This window comes from Melozone crissalis, unplaced genomic scaffold (assembly GCF_028551555.1).
Source record: "Melozone crissalis strain CALT ecotype California unplaced genomic scaffold, PUWL_Pcris_2 ptg000063l_1, whole genome shotgun sequence".
In the NCBI taxonomy this organism is placed as follows: Eukaryota; Metazoa; Chordata; class Aves; order Passeriformes; family Passerellidae; genus Melozone; species Melozone crissalis.
The window spans coordinates 3920461-3941691 of record NW_026535841.1 but is presented as its reverse complement, the minus strand read 5'-3'; the positions used below and the strand labels follow the sequence as shown (position 1 = coordinate 3941691).

Below are 21231 nucleotides of genomic sequence, written 5' to 3'. Positions count from 1 at the left end.
CTACTCAGCTGTGGCGGCCCGGGCGCGCCCCGCGCTGGCCCCGAGGGTGGCGGCCGCGGCAGCCCCGCGTTCCCCGCGGCCGTGACCGGCCCGGCGCTCACCGGGCACAGCAGCGGCACCTGCCCGGGCTGTGCTGGGGCCGCCCACGCCGCCCGCCCCGGTTCCGGCCGCCGCCGCCCCTCCCTCGCCCGGTGGGTTCCGGGTCGCACATGAAGGCGGAGGCGCCGCCGCCGCTCTCGGTAGGTGCTGCGGAGGGGCGGGGGAGCGCGGGCCCCGGCCGGGCCGCTCCCCTGCCGGCGGCACCGGCGCTGCCGTTCCCGGGGGGCCGCGGTGGGAGCGTGTCCTGGCCCGACCCCGGCCGAGGCCGCGGCCCCGCCTCAGGGCTGCCTTCCTCAGGGCTGCCCGCCTCAGGGCTGCCCTCCGCGGGCACCGGGGCAGGGAGGGCGCCCCACGGCCGGAGCCGCTGCCGGGGCCGTGGCTGCAGCCGGCGGCGCGACCCGCCCGGGCCCGGCAGCCCCAGCCCAGCCCCGGCAGGGTGAGGCCGGGCCCGGTACCGGCAGCGCTGCCCGCCCCGAGGGGCGAGCACGGCGGGTGTCAGCCCTGCAAGGGCAATGGCAGCCCGGCAGGAGAAAGTAAAACCCTGACTGGGCTCGACCTGGCTGTGACCTCCTCCTCCTCCTCCTCCTCCTCCTCAGGGCTGGTCCGGAGCCAGCTGCCTCAGGGAGGGGTGAGCGGTGCCAGGTCACCTTCCCCCGCAGGGAACGCTGCTCGGTCTCTGGCTCTGCTGAGAAATGGCGAAACCATGGGGCAGAACCCCACAGACTCCTGCCAGGACAAAATTCATGTGGTGAATAATGTGAAAAAATTCGTGTTCATGAGAAACTGGAGCTGGAAATGCTGGAAGAGGCCCTTGCTCTCTTCCAGGTCATTTAAGTGTTGTGTTTGGCATAGGAATAATTACTATCTAACTTTTTTCCTCCTTGTGTTTTAGAATGCTTAAAAAGTCACTATGTGATTTAAGCAATTCAGTAAATCAGGTTGAATTCTTGGCAGCTACCTGAGTTTCTCAAAATTCTTTGAGCAGATTGCCTAATATATAAATTGCACAACAGAAAACATTACAGTTCTATGAATGTGGGTAAGTTGCAACACTGAAGATACAACTAAGATAAAACACTCAAATTAGAAAGCTCATGTTCTGTAGGTTGTTAGTACAACCTAAAGAACACGGGCTTTCTAATTTGAGTGTTTTACCTCATTTGTATCTTCAGGGAGGAAAAAATACTTAAATTTTAAAAATTATTCATGGGAGGAAAAAATATTTTTGAATACTCGTTTATTTAATTATAGATATACTCCATGGTGGTGTTGTCATATACATTTTAAATGAGGCGCTTTATTCTGGATATTTCTTAGAAATAACTTGTAATGGGTTTATGGGAAGAAAAGAAAGCAGAACCCCTCAGGTGTTTGCTGAAAGGAATGAATGCCAGCATTTGTGAGACAGCAGCATTTGCAAAAGCTGTTTCCCAAGCCACACCTTTGGGTTCCTCCCACTCTTCAAGTATACTACTAATGCTAGAAACTGAAAATGGCTCAGAAAGTCAATGCAGAGTGTGTTCTGCTTATTCCCATTAGTGATGTAATGGAGGACTGTGTGTGCAGACCAGGCAAAAGTATATCATCATTTGAGTGCTCAAAAATAATGCTGAGATGTGGTATAATACCAGATATCCTCCTTTCTTTCTTTCTTTCTCTTTCTTTTCCTGGGGACCTTGTCAAAAGGAGTTGTTTGGGTTGTTCCTTGTATTTGTAGGAGGTTCCTGAAATGGAGTATTTTAGAATATTTATTTTTGCACAGTTGTGAATGCATAGAGGGATTCTGAAAGAAGAATTACTGATAAAAGTAATTTATGCCTTCCCTTTTCCTTGAAAAAGCCTGAAACTGGCTCAAGTTTTATCTACACAAAACATGAACTCAGTTGGCTTCTCTGTAGCAAGTGCCCATTACACATTATCCCACAGCTGGTGAATTATTCTGCTATTTGCACCCCAGTCAGAATGAACAATAGTTTTGCTTTTCATTTTACATTGTTTGTGGCATCACATTTGTTTTCCCAACTCTTTTGGCGGGCACCCAGCTGCCTCCCTTGCTGCTCATTCCCTGATGTGTGTTTGTGTTCTCTGCTCCACAGCCAGGTCCTGCCTGCATATCCCCAGGGCTCAGCACTTTGCTCCTGCAGCTTGTCTTGTCAGGCTTGAAACCTGCTTTAAATCCTAATCCTTGTCACTCCCTAGGGAGAGATGAAGGTGTGGGCAGCCTTAGGGCACAGATTTCCAGATTCTTCCAATGCATTAAGATTTTTAAGTGCCTGATGTGTCTGGATCTCAACCAGCACAGCACACTGGCTGTTCTGTGTCAGGGAAAAGCTCCTGCAAGAGGGGACCAAGAGGAGCTACATCACTTTGAACAGCAAAAGCAAAGTCCTGCTGGGTGAGAGGAGCTCCAGATATCCCAGCAGGCAGGAGACAGGCCTGGCTGCAAGGCAGCTTTGGAAGGAGAGATCCTGGGGGTCCTGATGAGCTGAATGTGATTTCTCCAGTGGGGTCCAGCTTCATTCTGGGCTGTGTCAGCAAGAGTACAGCCAGTAGATCGTGTGAATTATTACTTCCCACTCTGTTAAACCTTCATAATCCCAAAAGAATGCCCAGTTTTGAGCTCTCTACTGAAAAAAACAGCTGAGAATTCAGTGGAGGAGCCATACAGGGCAGGAGCACTTACAAGATACAAGCACCTGCAAGGCAAGAACGCTGGATTTTGTGCAGTACAGGGCAAAAAGAATAAGGGCAGAGCCACTTGACATTTTTAAAGCTACCTAATGGGCACAGGACAGTGTAGAGCCAAACTCTCCTTTGTGCATGCCAGGGATGAGAGGCAAGTGTCACAAACTGCAGGGAAAAAATTCACACAGCTAAAGAAGAAAATAAATCTGCTGGTTAAACAATCAGTTTTCTGACTGCTGACAAGGATGGAGATTTTGCTCTTGACTAGACAAGGCTCTCCACATCCTGACCTGATTTTGAAGGTTTCCCTGCTTTGAGCAGATTGGACTAGAGACCTCCCAAAGTTTCTTTTTCAGTCTAAATGATTCCACACTTCTAAGAAAGCAAGGGACCCCCACCAAGCTGGAGCCACCTGTCCATATGGCAGTGAGCTGAACAGATTTGGATACCCGACACCAGCAAGCCTGAGTTTATTTTGGGCACAGCTGATGCACAAGAAAATATCACTGTGTGCGTAAAACACCTCTTTGGAGTGATGTAACTGACAGCCACGAGCTCCTGAGTACAAAAATGGCTGAGTTTCCATAGAAACTAACTTGGTTAATCCTTCCTGCATCCAGCCATTTCTCTACAGGAGAGAATCAAGGCTGTCAGCACAACTTTACAAGAAGACAGCCCCAAAGCCACACATGCAGCTGGCATCAGGGGCATCTCTGTGAGCTGGATGCTGGTCAACAAGGGGTGAATACCTGGCTAGGTGTGTATCACACCACACACACCAACAACAGCCTTCAGCACTGTAAATGATCTGTACCTTGTTAGAGCACAGCATCCTTCTCCAGGAGAGAGAGGCTGAGTTAATTCCTGTAATGATCTATACCATGTTAAACAGCATCCCTCCCCAGAAAAGAGAGGCTGAGTTAATTCCTGTAATGATCTATACCATGTTAAACAGCATCCCTCCCCAGAAGAGAGAGGCTGAGTTCATTCCTGTAATGGCAGCACGTGTGTGACAATGGATCTGTGCTGAAAAATATCATCAGGACAGACATTGCATTCTTCTCTACCTTATCTATTTGCCATGCCTTTAACTTTTCCCTTCCCCTCTGCTTGTAGTTGAGTTACTCCATTTCTAGACCTTCAAAGGTGTTCTTAAAAGGATAAGGATTTTTAGTGAGCATACCGATTTCTCACCATTTTGCCATTCATCAAACTACAGTGCATTCCCTAAATTCCTCCTGTCCCAGTGCCAACTTCCTCAGTCATAACCCACATACCTTTATTATGAAAGCAAATATTCTGTTGTTGATCAGAGAGGAGATTTTATTTTTAAAATTTACCATGAACTCTTTTAATGGGTAGTTAATTAATTATTTCATTGAATAATCAGAAGCCTAAGACCTCTACTTTTCTTTGTGCCAGTAATCAGCAGAAGCATGTTGTAGAATTTGAATACAAGACAAGCACAGAATTATCTGCAGGTCATTGAGACATTCAGCTTTCACTGTGTCCATAGCTGGTGATTCAGTGAACTCTGTGTATAATACAGGAAAGAGAAAGGAGTACTCAAGTTCTTTCATGCTCCCTCCATTGCAAGGCATGGCTGCCTTCTCTTGGTTCCCAGATGGAATCCAGACACAGAATGTAGAAGATTTCAGTCCACTGAAAAAGAGCAGCCTTGTGTTTCTAGGTACCCCTGAGGGTTTTTCCATTTATGGGGGATTTTTCTGCCTGTTGCAATTTTTTTAACTCCTTGATTCAAAGTGACCAAACAGCCAACATCTTTCTACACTTGCCTGCAGACATGCACGTACATTTACTGATCCCATATGCTTTCTTCTTTATGTACTGGAAACTCAGTTGTAATGCCTTAAAATTAATCACTACATCAACCCACATCCTCTAAAATACAAATACAAACTAACATCATTTTATACTCAAATACATTGTGCAGCCAGCAAAGAAAATGTCTAGCCTGATTTTCTCTGTAATTTCAAAGTGGTCAGAACAAGGACTTCCTATTTCTGCAGACAACATCCCACAGCACATGAGACAATACTTGTTATCTCTGCTAGTGTTAAAGAAGCACAGTGAACTCAAAAAATTCCTCATATTTCCCACCTGCAGGGTTAGTTCTGCAGTACTCAGCCACTGAACTCACTGCTAACTGACCAGTACTGAGAAACTTTCTCAAGAAGAGAAGGGAAAGCAAACATATTACTCAAATTTCTAAGAGCTTGTCTCAGTCCCAGAGCTGTTTTCACAATAACAGAAATAAGAGAGCAGAGAAGCCTTAGGTACATCCTACAAGCAGGAAGCTGACAGTAGAGAAGCTCAGGATGGAGGAACAAACCTGTTCTGTCTCTCTGTCCAGAACTGTCCTGCTTACATTACATTTAGGCAGCTTTGGGTTGTTTTGGGTTTTTTTAAAATAAAGATTAGACAAAATTGATTTTTAGACAGCATCAAAGGCACAAAGCACACTGGTCAGACCACACAGTTTGACAAGCAGGGTGCTGTGCTAACAGCAACATCCCTCCTCAGCAATTTTGTAATCAGCATTTAGAACAATACCCAAAGAAATACACAAAATTATCAATCAACTCCATGAACACACTGCATTTAATCCAGAAAACCCAAATGCCAATTCTCTTTGAAAGAAGCCCACAAGACAACCCCACTAACCCTGCCCAGCCTAGCTGCTCCTGGGGCAGCTGCTGCAGAGCTGAGCACCCTCAGCTGAGGGAATCCTGCTGGCCACATCCCCACAGCCAGCCCCTGGTCCTCTGCCCTCCTTGGGCTCACACCTGTTGTCTAACAGCTCCTGAAACTGCCCAGGCAGGAGTTAAGAGGGTTTTGGCTCAAGGAAGACTTAACCACATCTGTCAGTCAGACTTTATAGATTAATACTACAGATGTTCACCTTTAATTGTTTAGGCTGGGAGCAGTTCCTTAGGATGATGTACAAGCATCACCCTGAGGGACAGTCCAGCTCACCAGTGACAGCTGGGTACAGCCCAGGGACAGGAGTTGGGAACAGGAGGTCAGCACTGCCAGAATTCAGAAAGAAGAGCACAGCAAAAAATCTGCAGGTTCAGCTGTTACCCAGCCAAAAATCAGCTGTGGAGGATGGTTCAGCTGCACTCCCAGCAGAGTGGTCACAGCAGAGCTGGTTTGTTCAGCTCTTGGTAATGGTTGTGGCATAATTGAAGTCTGTATCTGCTCCAACTAAGTGTGAGATAAACTCCCTGCAGATCTGCAGGACAGCCCCCACTTGTCACTGAGAGCTATTCAGATACTAATGCTCACACTGGCTACAGAATCACTAAATAATTTATCCTTTTAATGTATTTCTATTTTCTCTCTTTCATAATACCATTTCATCTTCCTGCTTCCAGTTACCACATTTGTAAGATCAGATCTCTTCTGGGGCTTTACTTGCTGAGAGCTTCATCCTCTTTCTGTTACTTTTTAAGATTATTCAGATAGAGAATATATTCTGAACAGTAACTGTCTACAGTCATGTTAAAGAAAATTAAATAAATAAAGGCTTGCATTATTATATGGGTTTCCCACTCTACCCTGCATGTATCTCTGTCTGTAACCAGCTTCTCCTACAATACATTTATTTTCTAACACTTATTACAGGGCTTCAGTACCCCTGTAGTTTTATCTCTCTCTTATCTTGCCTTGGCCTCTCTCCCCATGGTAACCAATGACTGCAGTATATGATATAAAATTGTATCAAAGATCATGGTGTTTCCCCTAATCCTGAAATGTCCTTGGATTCAGAAAATAGATAATTTGTTGCTTTTACTTCTGCTTTTTGATACAGTAATTTTACTTCCATAGGGACTTCTTTTGATACAGCTCTCTAAGAAGAGGAAAAGATAAAACCTGTTTTGGAGCTTTAACCACATTAAACCACATTAAACCACATTAACAGAGTTAATCTTAATCAGTTCCTCATTTGGACCATATGTCACCCTACTTTGGTTTTGCTGCATTTATTTCCTTTTAGTGAAATGGGAAATTTCTGATCAACATCGTGTAACACTCCCTGTTTCACTTGCCTTTTTTACTACATTATTTCCCTTGCCTCAATCCATCACTCTTAGTATTCCCCAGGAGCAAATGCAATGATACACTAATGTTTTGTCTGCTTTCATTTGATTTCTAGGAAAAGCATCAACTTGTCATGAAAAATAAGCCATTACTCATCTCTTCAGCTGATGATGGATAGTTTTCCCTCTCTAATCGACCTGAGTGCTCCCCACAAGGCTGTTTTGTCAGAGCTGCTCTTCTGAGCTGCTCTCTTGGTTTTGCTGGCAAAGAGCAGATAAACATTAATTCACTTTCTCAGGGTATTTTCCATCCCATTCACCTTTTGTTTTGGGCAGCGTAGGGTAACTTCCTCAGGCAGAACAATAAACACTCTCATATTTCTTGGTGTCATCTGGGCAGCTCCTTCCTGGCTGCCATGCCCAGAGTACCTGCAGTGTTTGAGATCTGCAGTGCTGCCCTCACTGTCTGTGGCTGCCACAATGAAACAATGGTTCCATTTCTTCACTCTGTTTGCATTTGCTGGGTTTGTTCTCTTCTGCTTCCCTGACTGCTGCTAAACCCTTGTGACTGTCCCTTGTGGCACTAAGCTATTTCCCTGCTGGAGAGAGGATCTTCTGAGTGTGTTAGCAGCCAAATCAGCTCACTTACTTCCTTTGGCTAATGGAGGGTGTTTTTTAATGTGTGCTGACAACTGGATGGAGTCTGTAAGCCCTGACTGCCACAACTTCTGACATTCTTCAAAGACAATGGACAGGGTAAATTACAGGATGGTAGAAGAGGACTCATGAGATTTTGATTGCTTAACCACAGACATGAAACAATCACTTGCAGACAGCTTTTTACAGATGTTTCCCAATGTGCCATAGGGGACCTTCCCAGTGTGTCAGTGGCAGCCCTAGAAAAAGGTACAGGATAGCCTTGGACAGTGCTCATTCTGGAGGAAATACCTCCTCTCTGCAGGGAGTGACGGGGAAGTGGAAAGTAGCTGTGCATGCCTGCTTGAAATTGCCGAAATAAAGAAACTCACTTTGAAGCCTACAGTTTCGTACAGTGTTTTGCACAATTAAGGTTTGAAATGTGCTTAGCTACAGAAAATGCAAAAAAGCAAACACAGGGAGAGAGAGGAGAGAGGAGATTCTGTGGTAAAATATTAAGAGAAAGATGGAAGGTGCAGTTTATATTGCAGAAAAGTTACCTGAGAATGCCAGGCAATTGGAATTTGGCAGAGTTCCAATTTGAAATTTGGCAAAATTGCCATTTGGAATTTGGCAAAATTTTCGTCCATTTTTTGTTGCAGATGATGCAGAAATACAAAAGAAACAAGGGGGGTTGGTAATGGATTGGGAAGTGAAACGCTTGCTGAGAAAAAAAATACCCGCTGACATGTACTCTGATATTGGTGTGAAAACCCAGGAGTCAGAATACCTGACTCCTGGATTTGGAAAACCTTATTCTTATTTGGAAAACCTGTTTTTGGAAAACCTTATTCTACCCCTTTGGTGTGCTGTTGTCCATCTATTACAGCGTCTTGTGTGGGTCACTGGGGGTGAGAGAAAGACGAGAATCTTGTTTCTTGATCAGAAGGCTGGATTTATTGATATATGATATATAATACATTATAACTATACTAATAAGAATAAAGAGAGAAGTTGCAGAGGCTGCTTGCTAAGTTAAGAATAGAAAAGAAAGAATTTATAACAAAGTTGTGTCCGGGGACTCTGTCCCCAGCTTGCTCTTGTGATTGGCCCTTAATTATAAGCATGGGAACATGAACCAATCACAGGTGCATCCTATTGCATTCCACAGCAGCTGATAATAATTGTTTACATTCTTCTTCTGGGGGCCCTTGCTTCCCAGAAGCTACAGAAATCTGAAAGAAAGGATTTCTGTGGAAAAAATGTCTGCGACACCCATCTGTGTGTTTTCAGTATAATTTGTAATAATTTGTCCAGGACACAGCTGTGTCTCCATTGCCTGAAGAGTCGCTTTATTTTCTGTGACGGGCAAGGCTCAGAGCGCCGTCTGTAAAGCAAAAAGCACAAACCTTTGCCGATTCTGTTGTCTCACAGATTTCATTCTGCTGCAGCTGGTGGCTGAGCATTTGTGCCTGGGATGGCTGAGGAGCAGGAGCTGACTCAGGCCCACAGAGGTGCCCTGGAGGCGCCGGTGCAGCAGCAGCAGCGCAGCAGCAGCACGTACCGCAGCGCGGAGCACTCGCAGGCGCTGCTCAGCGGGCTGGTGTCGCTGCGGGACAGCAGCATCCTCTTCGATGTGGTGCTGGTGGTGGAGGACAAACCCATCGAGGCTCATCGCATCCTCCTGGCTGCCTCCTGTGACTACTTCAGGTACGCTGCTGTCATCCTGATTTTTTAAGATTTTCCGATGTTTACATTTTTGTAACGAATTTTCTCACACACTTTATGTAAATAACTTCTTGGTTTGCATTGTTTTATGGACGAAGAGAAATTTGACAGACTGTTGGTTTGTCCAGAGTCATTGGAGAGGTGGCACTGTTGTCCTCCAATTTCATCCTCCAATGTTGTCCTCCACTGTCATCCTTTCCACTTTTGGAAATCAATAAACTTTTGGAAATCAGTAAATGTTGGAGTCAGAAATTAAACACCCTCATTTTTACCTTAGAAAGTCCAGTGTCCGCTGTGGTGGTGTTTGCAGTGCCACAGCACTGATCTCCCTTAGGACTAGGGAAGAGATCAGAATCTTGACTGTTTCAGAAGGTTGATTTATTATTTTATATATTATATAATATATATATATATATATAAAATATCTATAAAATATATATTATATAATTATATTAAAATATATTATATAAAATATATTTTATAAAATATATAAAACATATAAAATAAAATAAGATATATATAATATTTAAAGAAAATGATATATTAAAGCTTATTAAAAGAATAGAAGAAAGGATTTCACCAGAAGGCTTGCAAGGAATAGAAAGGAATGATAACAAAAGCTTGTGACTCTCAGTGAGTCCTGAGCCAGTTGACTGTGATTGGCCATTAATTAGAAACAACCACATGAGACCAATCCCAGATGCACCTGTTGCATTCCACAGCAGCAGATAACCATTGTTTACATTTTGTTTTTGAGGCCTCTCATCTTCTCAGGAGAAAAATCCTAGCAAAAAGATTTTTCATAAAATATGTCTGAGACAGTCCGCGTAGTTTTATTTCGTGTCCTAGAGCGACATGCAGCAGCAACGGGCACGTGTTGCTGTGGGTGTTGTTGTGGGTCTTAGGACGAGGTGAGAGATGAGAATTGACTCCCAAGTTCTCAGAAGGCTGATTTATTATTTTATTATATTGTATTAAAAGAAAATTATATATTAAAACTATACTAAAGAAAGAGAAAGGAGATATCAGAAGGCTAGAAAAGAATGAATAATAAAAACTCGTGACTGACTAGAGAGTCTGACACAGGTTATGAAGTAAAGACAATTCACATGCTGGGTAAACAGTTCTCCAAATCACATTCCAAATAGGAAAACATGGAAAAGTTGAAGCTTCTCAGGAGAAAAAATCCTGGCAAAGGGATTTTTCATAAAATATCACAGTAATAGGCACATGGCTGGCTGTTAGTCACAGCTGTGACATCCAAAGCTTCTGGCTGGGCAGACTCCTTCTGAATGGAAAATCAGACCTGTAAGATGGAGCTGAGGCTGTTGTAGCCACATTTCTCCTCACAGAGAAAAGCAAGCAAGCAAGGCACAACTTTCCAAGAATATTTCTGGGATTCACATTCTCTAATCCTCAGAGAAGATCAAAACAATTCTTATCTCATTTGCTGTGCCTGTGTTGTGCAAAAGTAGAATGCAATATGGAGATTGTTTACCCAGTGATGGAGTTTTGTTTCCTTGGCCTGTCAGGGCCAGGTGTGTGTGTCTCAGGACTGGTTCTGTGCAGTGGAGTGCAGTTGAGTGATTGGCAGATTCAGTTTAGATGTAATGTAACATAATGTAATATAGTATAATAAAGTAATTAATTAGCTTTCTTTTGCTCTTTCTACAATACTGCCTCCTGCCTGTTCCTGTGTTATTCTCAGCACAAGAGTGACAGGCTGTTTCAAAATACTAACTATGGCTTTATTCATCTCTCTGTTATTTCTCTGCAGAAATAAAGCTCTTGTTCCTGCACACTGAGCTTACCTCCACTAAATTCACTGTGGTACTTGGAGGTTTATAAAGAGGAGAGACTATCTGAACTGGTGTCTTCTGCTTAAGTGCACTCTAAGTGGCTTTTAACATATCCTTGGCATTGTAAGACTTTGCCTGTGGTGGTGATCATTTCATAATACACAAAAACTCACTGGAGCTGGGTCACTGCTGTGTGCCTCTAGGGTGACTCACTGGCCATTAAACCAGGCAGTCCCCAGGCAATGTGATGAGCAGTTCCTTTGTTTTCATAGAGCAAACACCCAAGTCAATTCAAACTTCTAACTGAAGGAAGAACTGCTCTACCTTGGAAAAAAAATCCACTGTCCTGAGTTCCTCTGTTTCCTCTTCCCCCACACCCAGAGTATCTGCCTTTGACCATTGACTACCTTTAGATACTGGGTGTGTATTTAAGTCCTTCACTTGTGAACTGTCCCTTCTAGGTGCCCCTACTGCTTTCCTGCACAATGAAGTGTTACTTTCTTAGGACCTAAAGGCCTGTACTCTTAACTTAGATCACATTAAAGTGTCCAGCTAGGTTTTTGTATTTCCGAATATTTTTTATGTTCCCAGGACAAAATAAGATGAGCAAACTGGAAATAGCTTCAATGTAAATCTGCCATAGCATGTGCCATTGTCTGTTTTGCAGAGGAATGTTTGCAGGAGGATTGAGAGAGATGGAACAAGAAGAAGTTCATATTCATGGCATCACCTACAATGCAATGTGTAAAATCTTGAACTTCATTTACACTTCTGAGCTGGAACTCAGTGTGAACAGTGTACAGGAAACCTTAGCTGCAGCCTGTCAGCTCCAGGTGAGGTACTGGGAGATGTCACAAAAAAGAAACAAGATACAAAAGCAATGATGAAAGAAACAGAAAACATGGATGTCTGGTTAGAGGGAGGGTTAAGAGGTGAGCAGGAGCATGGGCATGATAAGAAGGATTTCTGGGATGCTGTATCCACTGCAACTGACTGTGGAAGGGTAGGAACAATGAATGGGGTCCTTACACATCTCATTTGTGCCAATGGTTTCACTAGTTAAAACATTACCTATTTCATCTAGAGGAGTATTTTATATAGCATTCACTTTCACTGATCTGTTTGTGAAAGCTTCCCTGAAACAGAAAATCCCTGGCCTATGGTAAGGAATAGGGTTTGCTGCTCAGGAATTGCTGTGCTGCTGAAGGTGAGTCCACAGGCACACGGCCTCTCCTGACCCCATCACTACAGGAAATCCTGCCACTATGGTCTGCACTGAGTGCAGGGTTCATGTGCTTTTAAGACAAGTTATTTTTGCTTTCTAATTTCCCCTGCAGCTAACTGCTGCACAAGGCTTTGGTACTAAATCCTAAACTTTGTGAGTGCTTGCTTTGGTTGGTTTTTACACACTTTGTTAGCAGAGGGGCTCCTGGACAGCAGTTAGATCTTTGGTCCTCCTGCCAGATACAACTTCAAATTGTTTTCAGAAGACAATACTAAATATTCATTTTCCTTTCCAATGGCTTCCTGTGCTCTTGAGTGAAATATTTGTTACAGATACAATCTTTGATATAGCATGTCTGTTGTGCTCTGGAAGAACAATCAGAGAGTGACTGTAATCACCATGTCCTGTGTGTTTTCCTGGCTGCTCCAGGCAGGCAGCAGAGCAGGCAGTGCCCAGTGTCCCACATGTCCTGGAAGGCACATTGCTGCTGCACCTGAAGCCAAGCTTAGCCTTGCAGCAGAGCATGGCTAGAAGAGCTGTGTTATATTCATCCACACCGCCATGCTGAGTTCTGTTTCTCTAGGGAAAGGTGAATAGGGCACAGGTGACCACGGTGCTCAGACTGTGAGAGGAGCAGCCATTCTCTGGACAATTTCCTTACAGTCATCCCAGGCTTCAGTCTCCTGTCTTTTAAGTGTGGGGCAGGTGGTGTCTGAAATGAAAAACCACTCTCTCTTGCAGATTCCAGAAGTCATTAAGTTCTGTTGTGATTTCCTCATGTCCTGGGTGGATGAAGAGAACATCCTTGATGTGTACAGACTAGCTGACCACTATGACTTGAAGCATTTGAGTGAGCAGCTGGACTCCTACATTCTGAAGAACTTCACAGCTTTCTCAAGGACACAGGTGTACCGACAGCTGCCCCTGCAGAAGGTCTACTCCCTTCTCAGCAGCAACCGCTTGGAGGTTAACTATGAGTTTGAAGTTTATGATGGAGCACTTTTTTATCATTATTCTCCAGAGGAACTGGAGACAGATCAGGTCTCCCTGATGGAGCCCCTTAAGCTACTTGAGACAGTTCGTTTTCCTCTGATGGAACCCCAGATCCTGCAAAGACTTCATGACAAATTAAGTCCATGTCCTTTAAAAGATACAGTTGCAGATGCATTAATGTACCACAAGAATGAATGTCTTCAGCCAATGCTTCAGAGCTCCCAGACACAGCTGAGATCAGAGTTCCAGTGTGTAGTGGGATTTGGAGGGATGCATTCTACTCCATCCATTGTCCTCAGTGATCAAGCCAAGTATCTGAACCCCTTGTTGGGGGAGTGGAGGCACTTTACAGCTGCACTAGCCCCCAGAATGTCCAACCAAGGGATTGCTGTTCTCAATAATTTTGTATATTTAATTGGTGGAGACAACAATGTAAGTGGTTTTCGAGCAGAGTCAAGGTGTTGGAGGTAAGATAAGGATAATCCTGCTATTAATTTTATTGCCCATTTCTGGGTCAGTAAGCCAGCAGACAGTCAGTACATTTGCCAGCCAAATGATCAGGAACTGGGCAGGAGCCTCACTGAAAGCAAACACAAGAAATGAGCTTCATTTAATGAGCTTCATAGTAACAGGAAGCTCCCAGCAGTGCTAATGAGACAAAGCTGAGCCTGACAGTGTAGAAACAGCTACTCATTCAGAGTGTTAACTTGTGCTTCTTTCTGCCTTGTTGGAGGAGGAAGTATTAAAGGTGTGGGAAGCAGTAATGAGCCTGAACTCTAGGGTGTCTAAATATTCTCTTAACTAGCATTTTCTGGAAGTCTTCTATGTGTAGTTTTTGTCCCAGTACAAAAGGATTTTAAATAAAATGCTATTACCAACAGATTTTCAAGAATCTGTGTGCACAATTGCATCATTCCAGAGTGCTTTTATATTACTATATGACAGAGAAGAGCAGGAGGGAGGAGCAGGTTTAGACCTTCATGCCCATTACATTGCAAAAACAGATATAAACCCTTCTGTCTTTATATTGTGCTCAGTTTTACAAGTCTTAGCTGAGTTGCTCTTATTTTATGGCATGGATAATTTCAATTCTCAACCAGTTTTCTCTGTAACTAAAATTTCCAGATGAGAGAGATGGTTTGACATGAAAGTGAATAATGAGATTCACTTTGAGCAGCAGATATTTGGGGAAAAGAATCAAAGATATTTATATCAAAGAATCAACATATTTATGCCCTTCTTGTATTCTTGAAGATCCAGATTGAGTCTTTGTGCTATTTTTAGACTGTGTTACCTTGTAGAATGGCTTTGTGCAAACAGAGATTGTGATGTGTAACCTGACAGCAGTGTACAAGATAATGGAAAACCCAGGCTTTGATAGCATCATTATGTCAGCCAAACTACATCTTCTATAAATAGAATAAAACAACTTTGCTAATAATAAAATGCTGACAAGGCCAAATTTCACATCACTTACAGACGAGCTCAATTTCAGCTGAAGCCAGTGCAGTACCCACATCCCCAGAGCTGTCTGGCATTCCTGCAGTGATTCTGCAGCTGCAGGAATAACTTTGTTTGGTCCCATTCTTTTACAAGGTATGACCCACGACACAACAGATGGTTCCAGATCCAGTCCCTGCAGCAGGAGCACGCTGACCTCAGTGTTTGTGTCGTGGACAACTATATTTATGCCGTCGCAGGCCGAGATTACCATGAAGACCTGAGGGAAGTGGAGAGGTATGACCCTAAAACCAACACTTGGGAATATGTGACACCTCTGAAGAAGGAGGTAAGGAGTGCATTAGCCACACACACTACCACAGCCCCCCAATTCCTTATTTAAGCTTGCTAGATGTTTTTCTCAGGTGTAACTTTCGATTTGCTGATATTCAGATGGGAAGCAGTAAATTCTGTATATGGAGTAAATGGATGACAAGAAAATGAAATAATAGTATATGTAAATTACATTTTCCAGTTAAATGTTATTTTTTTCCTCTTTCTTGTTGATTTTGCCTGCATCTTTATTGTGTTAATCCTTAAAGCTATTAATAAAACAAATAATAAATGTGTGAAAATATAAAAAGCCTGAACTGAGTGCTACTAAGTAGAATAACTTGCATTCCTGATAACGCTGCTTGTATAAGAAAAATCACCAATAAAAGGCTTCCAAGAAGATTAGGGAGTAAGGTATAGTATGAAGGAACAATAAAGACAGAGAATGCTGCATTTCTGGAACTTTTAGAAATTCTGGTGTGTTTCATTAAGAAATTCACAATTATAATATATTAGAAAGAACTGTCCATAAGAAAATCCTTTCTGCTTTTGATCTCTGCATAACTCATGACCAATGTCACTCCCTTCATGTCTATTCCCTGCTTCCAAAGTGAGAGAAATACCCAAGCTGTTGCTTTGCCATGGTTGTGCCGTGCAGGTGTACGCGCACGCGGGAGCGGCGCTGGATGGGAAGATGTACATCTCGTGTGGCAGGAGAGGAGAGGATTACCTGAAGGAGCTGCAGTGCTACGACCCCAGGACTGAGCGCTGGGACGCGCTGGCCGACGGCCCCGTGCGGCGCGCGTGGCACGGCATGGCCGCGCTGCTGGGCAAGCTCTACGTCATCGGGGGCAGCAACAACGACTCCGGCTACAGGAGAGACGTGCACCAGGTGAGAGCAGGGCACACCTTGGGAGATCCACAGCTCTGGGCTGTTGTTTGAGTTCACTCTGGCCAGCTATGGATCCTGGCCTCTCGGGGCATTTCTGGGTCGCTGCAACCCCAAGATTGTTCAAAGTCTCTTTTCCCAGCCCGGCACTTGAAGAAGGGGTCAGGGCTCTTCATTTCTCGGTCCCAAGGTTGTTCATTGTATCTTATCTATAGAAAATTTTCTCTTCCCCTGCCAAGGTCCATCCAGCAGGACAGTTCCAGGCACTCTGCCTGCCCCCAGGGCAGTGTTATGTCTTTATACTAAAAACTACATGTACAGTTATTGTAAATCGAAGGCAACTCTGATGAAGGAGAGAGAGAATGATGCATCTGACTCCATCATCACAAGCCTAATGAGTTACATTATTATACTATACTATGTGCATTGTATCTAAACTGAATCTGCCATGCACTCACTCTTGCTCACAACTGCTCACACTGCACTCATCTCTGATTCTCTCCTGACTGTCCCCTGACAGTCCAACACACACACCTGGCCCTGATAGGCCAAGGGAACAAAACATCCTCACTCTGGGTTAACAATCTCCATATTGCATTCTACTATAGCACAACACAGGCACAGCAAGTGAGATAAGAATTGTGTTTTCCTTCTCCTCTGCTTGTCTCACAGCTTCTCTCTGTTCAGAGGGCATGTGAATACAACATACAATGTTTACAATTGCTTCCCAATACCTCTCACCTATGTTAGACAGTGAGCTTCTACTCTAAACCAATCTGTAAGTGCCAACATCACAGCAGAAAATGGAGGCTAAGAAGAAGAAGGAGAAAGGCTGGACATGCCCAGTTCCCTCCATCTGGCCTCCTGAACCCCCATACTAAAAACCCTAAAATCTACTTTTCCACCCCGTGATAACTTCACTGTTATTCTAGTCAAACTGTTGTGGCTTGCTGATCTTCATCTAAGGTTGGTAATTTGCTTCATGGGTCATAATCAAACCCACAGGTGTTTTGGGCTCTGTGCCAGGGTCTCTGAGCCCCCTGGCAGGGGTCCTGGACAGCCAGAGGGATGTTCTGGGTTCCCACACTGGCCCACACAGTCTTACATGGACAAAGCAAAAGACCAGAAATGCTCTTCTCCACATGGGGACAAGTGTCCTGTTTATTGGCTTGGGAAGGGACACCTCAGACTCTGGCAGCCCCCAGGTAGAAAAGAGAGGGTTCCCTTCTTGCAGGAGACTTTTATACCTGAGGAATGGGGGCGGGGAAGAGGACTGCAGCCAATGGGATACCATTGAGGAGGGGTAACCAGGGGCCAGACCACCAGGGGGTACAGGATGAGGGAGAGACCATGTGATGGGAGAAGGGAATAACAATCCACGTGACATAACATAAACTATTTAGTGCAATACAGCAATGCCTGGGTCTGTTCTTGGCTTCTTGTGGATGCTGGCACTTAGATGTAATGTCTTTGTCCTACTAAGTATGCAGATAAAACTGTCTGCTCAGCTAGATGAGCTCTCACCTGCAGAACTACCAATGATTTCTTTACTGTTGTCTGTCTTGAACACTTTGTCTCACCCACAAAGCATTAAAGCTCCAGCACTTGGAATTCTTACCAATTTTAAAACATCTCTGATGGATAACTTCATTGGCATGTATATGCCCAGTAAGCAGCACATCAGTTAAATTTCCTTTATGCTGTCTTTCCATTCATTTTTTATAAGTGGAGAACTTTTGAATTACCAGTGTGTAATTGCAGGGCAGAGCTGTTAAGGATGTAAATTCCTGCATATTGCCCCTACTCGGGGGTATGTTGGATGGCAGTTGTATAATGCCATTAAAATGTACAGCATGGTAAAAGACATCTGGAGAGAACCTTATTGCAGCTTCTAGAACTGCTAGAGACTTGAAAAGAAGAAGAAATGCAGAGAAATGCAGTAAGTTCCTGCATATTCCCCTTACTTGGGGGTACTGGATGGCAGCTGTATAATGCAATTAAAATGTACAGTGTCTGATGGTAAGGGACATCTGGAGAGAATTCTCTTCAACCATATTCCAGCTTCTAGAACTGCCAGAGACTTGAAAAGAGGACCCAAAAAGTAACTTTTTATAGAGCCAGTGGAGATGGCAGAATTAAATCTAGCTGAAGAGTGTGTCTGAATGATAAGAAGGTGCCTACAAATGAAGGCAGTTAGCCAGGTAGGTACCAATGAAATCTGAAGCTCTCCAACATATGGCACAGAGGCAGCTTTGCAGATTTGTCATATTTTATGTTCCAGCATTTCTTCTCTAATGCAAACAGGTGAATTATGTCTGGGCTTATATTAGCACGTCCCCATCTCTTTCACTTTTGTATACATTTTAGGAATGACATAAGCTGTTACTCCAGCAGCAGGGTCAGAACTTGTGATTTCAAAGCTATGTGGCATGTATGCACAAATTTCTGCTGAGCACTGTACTTGTATTAGATAGTCACATGCTGGCTCCATTATCAACTGATGATATTCCTTCCTAAATAATTTATCTTATGGCCAGCCTACAAGTTTACTGGCCAAGCATAAAAATATGGCCAAGGATACCAGTCCAGTTTTGCCTTCTCTCATTTCTTTTTTTGTTTTACAGGTTGCCTGCTATAAGCCAAGCACTGATCAATGGACAAATGTGTGCCCACTTCCTGCAGGACATGGAGAGCCAGGCATTGCAGTCTTAGACAACAGGATTTATGTGCTGGGAGGCAGATCCCACAACAGGGGAATCCGCATGGACTATGTGCACATTTATGATGCAGAGAGAGACTGCTGGGAGGAAGGGCCCCAGCTGGAGGATGACATTTCTGGCATGGCTGCCTGTGTCCTCACATTGCCCAGGGCTATTTTGATGGAAACAGAGAAGTGGCTCTCAGAATGGCATGCAGACAGAATGAAACATCATCTTGACTTTCCACCAGAAGTTATGAGTGTATCAGACTGGGAGGAATTTGACAACTCAAGTGAAGATTAGAAAACTTTAATTTTTTTCTTTTTTTTTTCGCCAGTGGATAAAGAAATGAAGGCTTGGGGAAAGTACTTGAGAGATTTTATATGTCTTTCTTATATCATAAAAGTATTTAAAGGTTTTAAAAAGAAGTGTTTCGCACAAAATGCCATTCACAGTCAATACCTGCCCACCTGCAAGTGTCCTGCACAAAATGCACTGGCAGTCAGTACTGCCCCCCTGCCAGAAAGCAGCATTTTCACAGTAACCACACAACTGCCATTTCCCCCAGGTGTATAGAGGTTCTTGTACTTTGGAGGAGGCTTTTCTCAGCCTTCAGCATGGACAGAAAAAAAGCACAGAAGGCTCAGCTTGACTAGCTTCTTTCCTTCCAGCTTTCAGCTCAAAATAGCTTCTTGAGATTTTTTTTTCCTTTTCTTTTGGGTAATAAAACTTCCTAGCCAGCTTAATACAGGAAGGTAACACCTAGTGCTGCCCTCCTGTGCCAGGTGTCAGACAGCTTGATTAGCTTTTCAGCAGGAGTGAACGTACAGAAACAGGAAGAGTAGCAAGTCTGAACCTTCATCCCATCTGGGCATGCAGCCATCCCTGGAACTGGCTGAGAGTCTCTGAACTGACACCCACTCCTGAACTTCTATACTGCAAGTTCTGTCAACACAGTGGAAAGGAGATTTCTAGAAAAATCTCTCTGTACAGAATATGGCAATCTCATCATTTCATGGTCAGACACATTTCATTGTTCTCAACCAGAAATTAATAAATTCTTGTCAGAACTTTTTTAACTGCTGTCTCCGTTTTATTAACAGTGATGTGATGGCTGAAAGTTTCATTATATCCTGCAGCAGGATTGGCAAAGTTACTCCAGCCTGGGAGATGGGCAATTTTTTCATTCTTTTATTACAGGCTTTACAAGAGAATAAAGAGAGCAGACATTGGTTTGCCACAGCAAAAGAAAAAAAATAATGAGATAACAAAAAGCATGGGAGATTACACTGGTCCAAGACTCTGCAGTAGCTGAACCAATGCCAGGAACTACAGCTGAGAAAGATAAGGCACAGTAAATCCTTCCTTCATGGGGCCTTAAAATAATTGGTTCCTAACTCCCATCTTGCTTACCATTAGGTTAGAAGCTGATTTAAAGTCTGAACCAGTGTGGTACTGAACACTATGAGATCCTTCCTGTAGGAGGGGTGGAGTAATCAGTGCAGAAAATCCTGAAAAACTCCCAAAAGCTTTTAAATCTTACAGCAATAATGGGCTTGCAGAAAGGCAAAACCAGGGACAATCAGAATGACATGGGACTAGGCAAGTGTCATCACTTGTGACAAATACTGCACTTGGATGTGCCACTCAGAGAAATGCAGGAATTCCTGCATATTCCCCCTCCTTGGGGTATTGGTGATGGAGGCAAAGATGATTTCAAACCAGACCTCAATTACTCTGCTTTAGTAGACTGGGCTGCTGGAAAAAGATTAAGAGTATTTGCACATTTGTTTAAATAAGTTCAACAGCTTTTTCTTGCTAAGAGGGGCATTTGTTGCACTTCAGCACTGTCAATTTTCTTCAGCACTTTCACTGTCATTTCTTCAGCACTGTCAATTTTCAGCTCCATCTCTGAACCTTTGCCAATTGGCAAATAAAACAAAAGGCCTGGTAACTGCAGGAAACCCTGATTATGAGCTTTTTCAGAAGATAATTCTTTGATAGTGAACTCTGTACTGCACACAGGGTCTGGAAATACAGACTTTATTACAGTGCAATATTAGAGACTGATAAATATTCCTTTTTTGCCTGCAGAGTTACTTGTGATGTGTAGGAATTAAATGTAGCCTGCAGATGTAAGGACATCCCTCTCTGACCTGGCTATCACTAGAACCACTCCTTCCAGACTGCAGGGGGCAATTTGTTTCCTCAGCAAAAAAGTGATTAAAGTGATTGTTTTCCATTTTCTATTTTAACCAGCACCTCTAGACAGACCAGTGGTGTTACACAGAGATAGAGGGTTATTTTTGTTGTTTAGATGAAACCTTAGTTAGCCTCTACAACAATGAAAAAAGAATTAATCATTCTTTGTCTAGCTCCTTTTCCTGTGTGTGCCACTAGAGGGTATTACTCACTGTTACAAATAACCAAGCTGAGAGCTAATTCTTAGATTACAGAGAACAGAAGACATTCATGAGTAATTAATGAGCCAAAGAAACATCTTGAGAAAACTTTGGGGGAGAAAGTTTCCATCTTTCTACCCTGTCACTCCTTCTGTGTGTGAATACTGACCATTATTCCATTTATCAGGATATGCTTTTTTATGAGTACTGATTTCTAGAGAGCCCATCCATTATTCCAT

General features: G+C 43.6%; 1 protein-coding gene across 1 annotated transcript; it reads left to right on the top strand.

Annotated features, from left to right (window-relative positions):
- Window positions 1-165: 165 nt before the first annotated feature.
- Window positions 166-19669, top strand: KLHL22 (kelch like family member 22). The gene is made up of 7 exons (XM_054288946.1): window positions 166-239; window positions 8936-9194; window positions 11679-11844; window positions 12978-13696; window positions 14826-15018; window positions 15661-15894; window positions 18516-19669. Exons 2-7 carry the CDS (start codon window positions 8962-8964, stop codon window positions 18891-18893), a joined length of 1923 nt encoding a protein of 640 aa, XP_054144921.1. The 5' UTR covers window positions 166-239; window positions 8936-8961; the 3' UTR covers window positions 18894-19669.
- Window positions 19670-21231: the final 1562 nt, after the last annotated feature.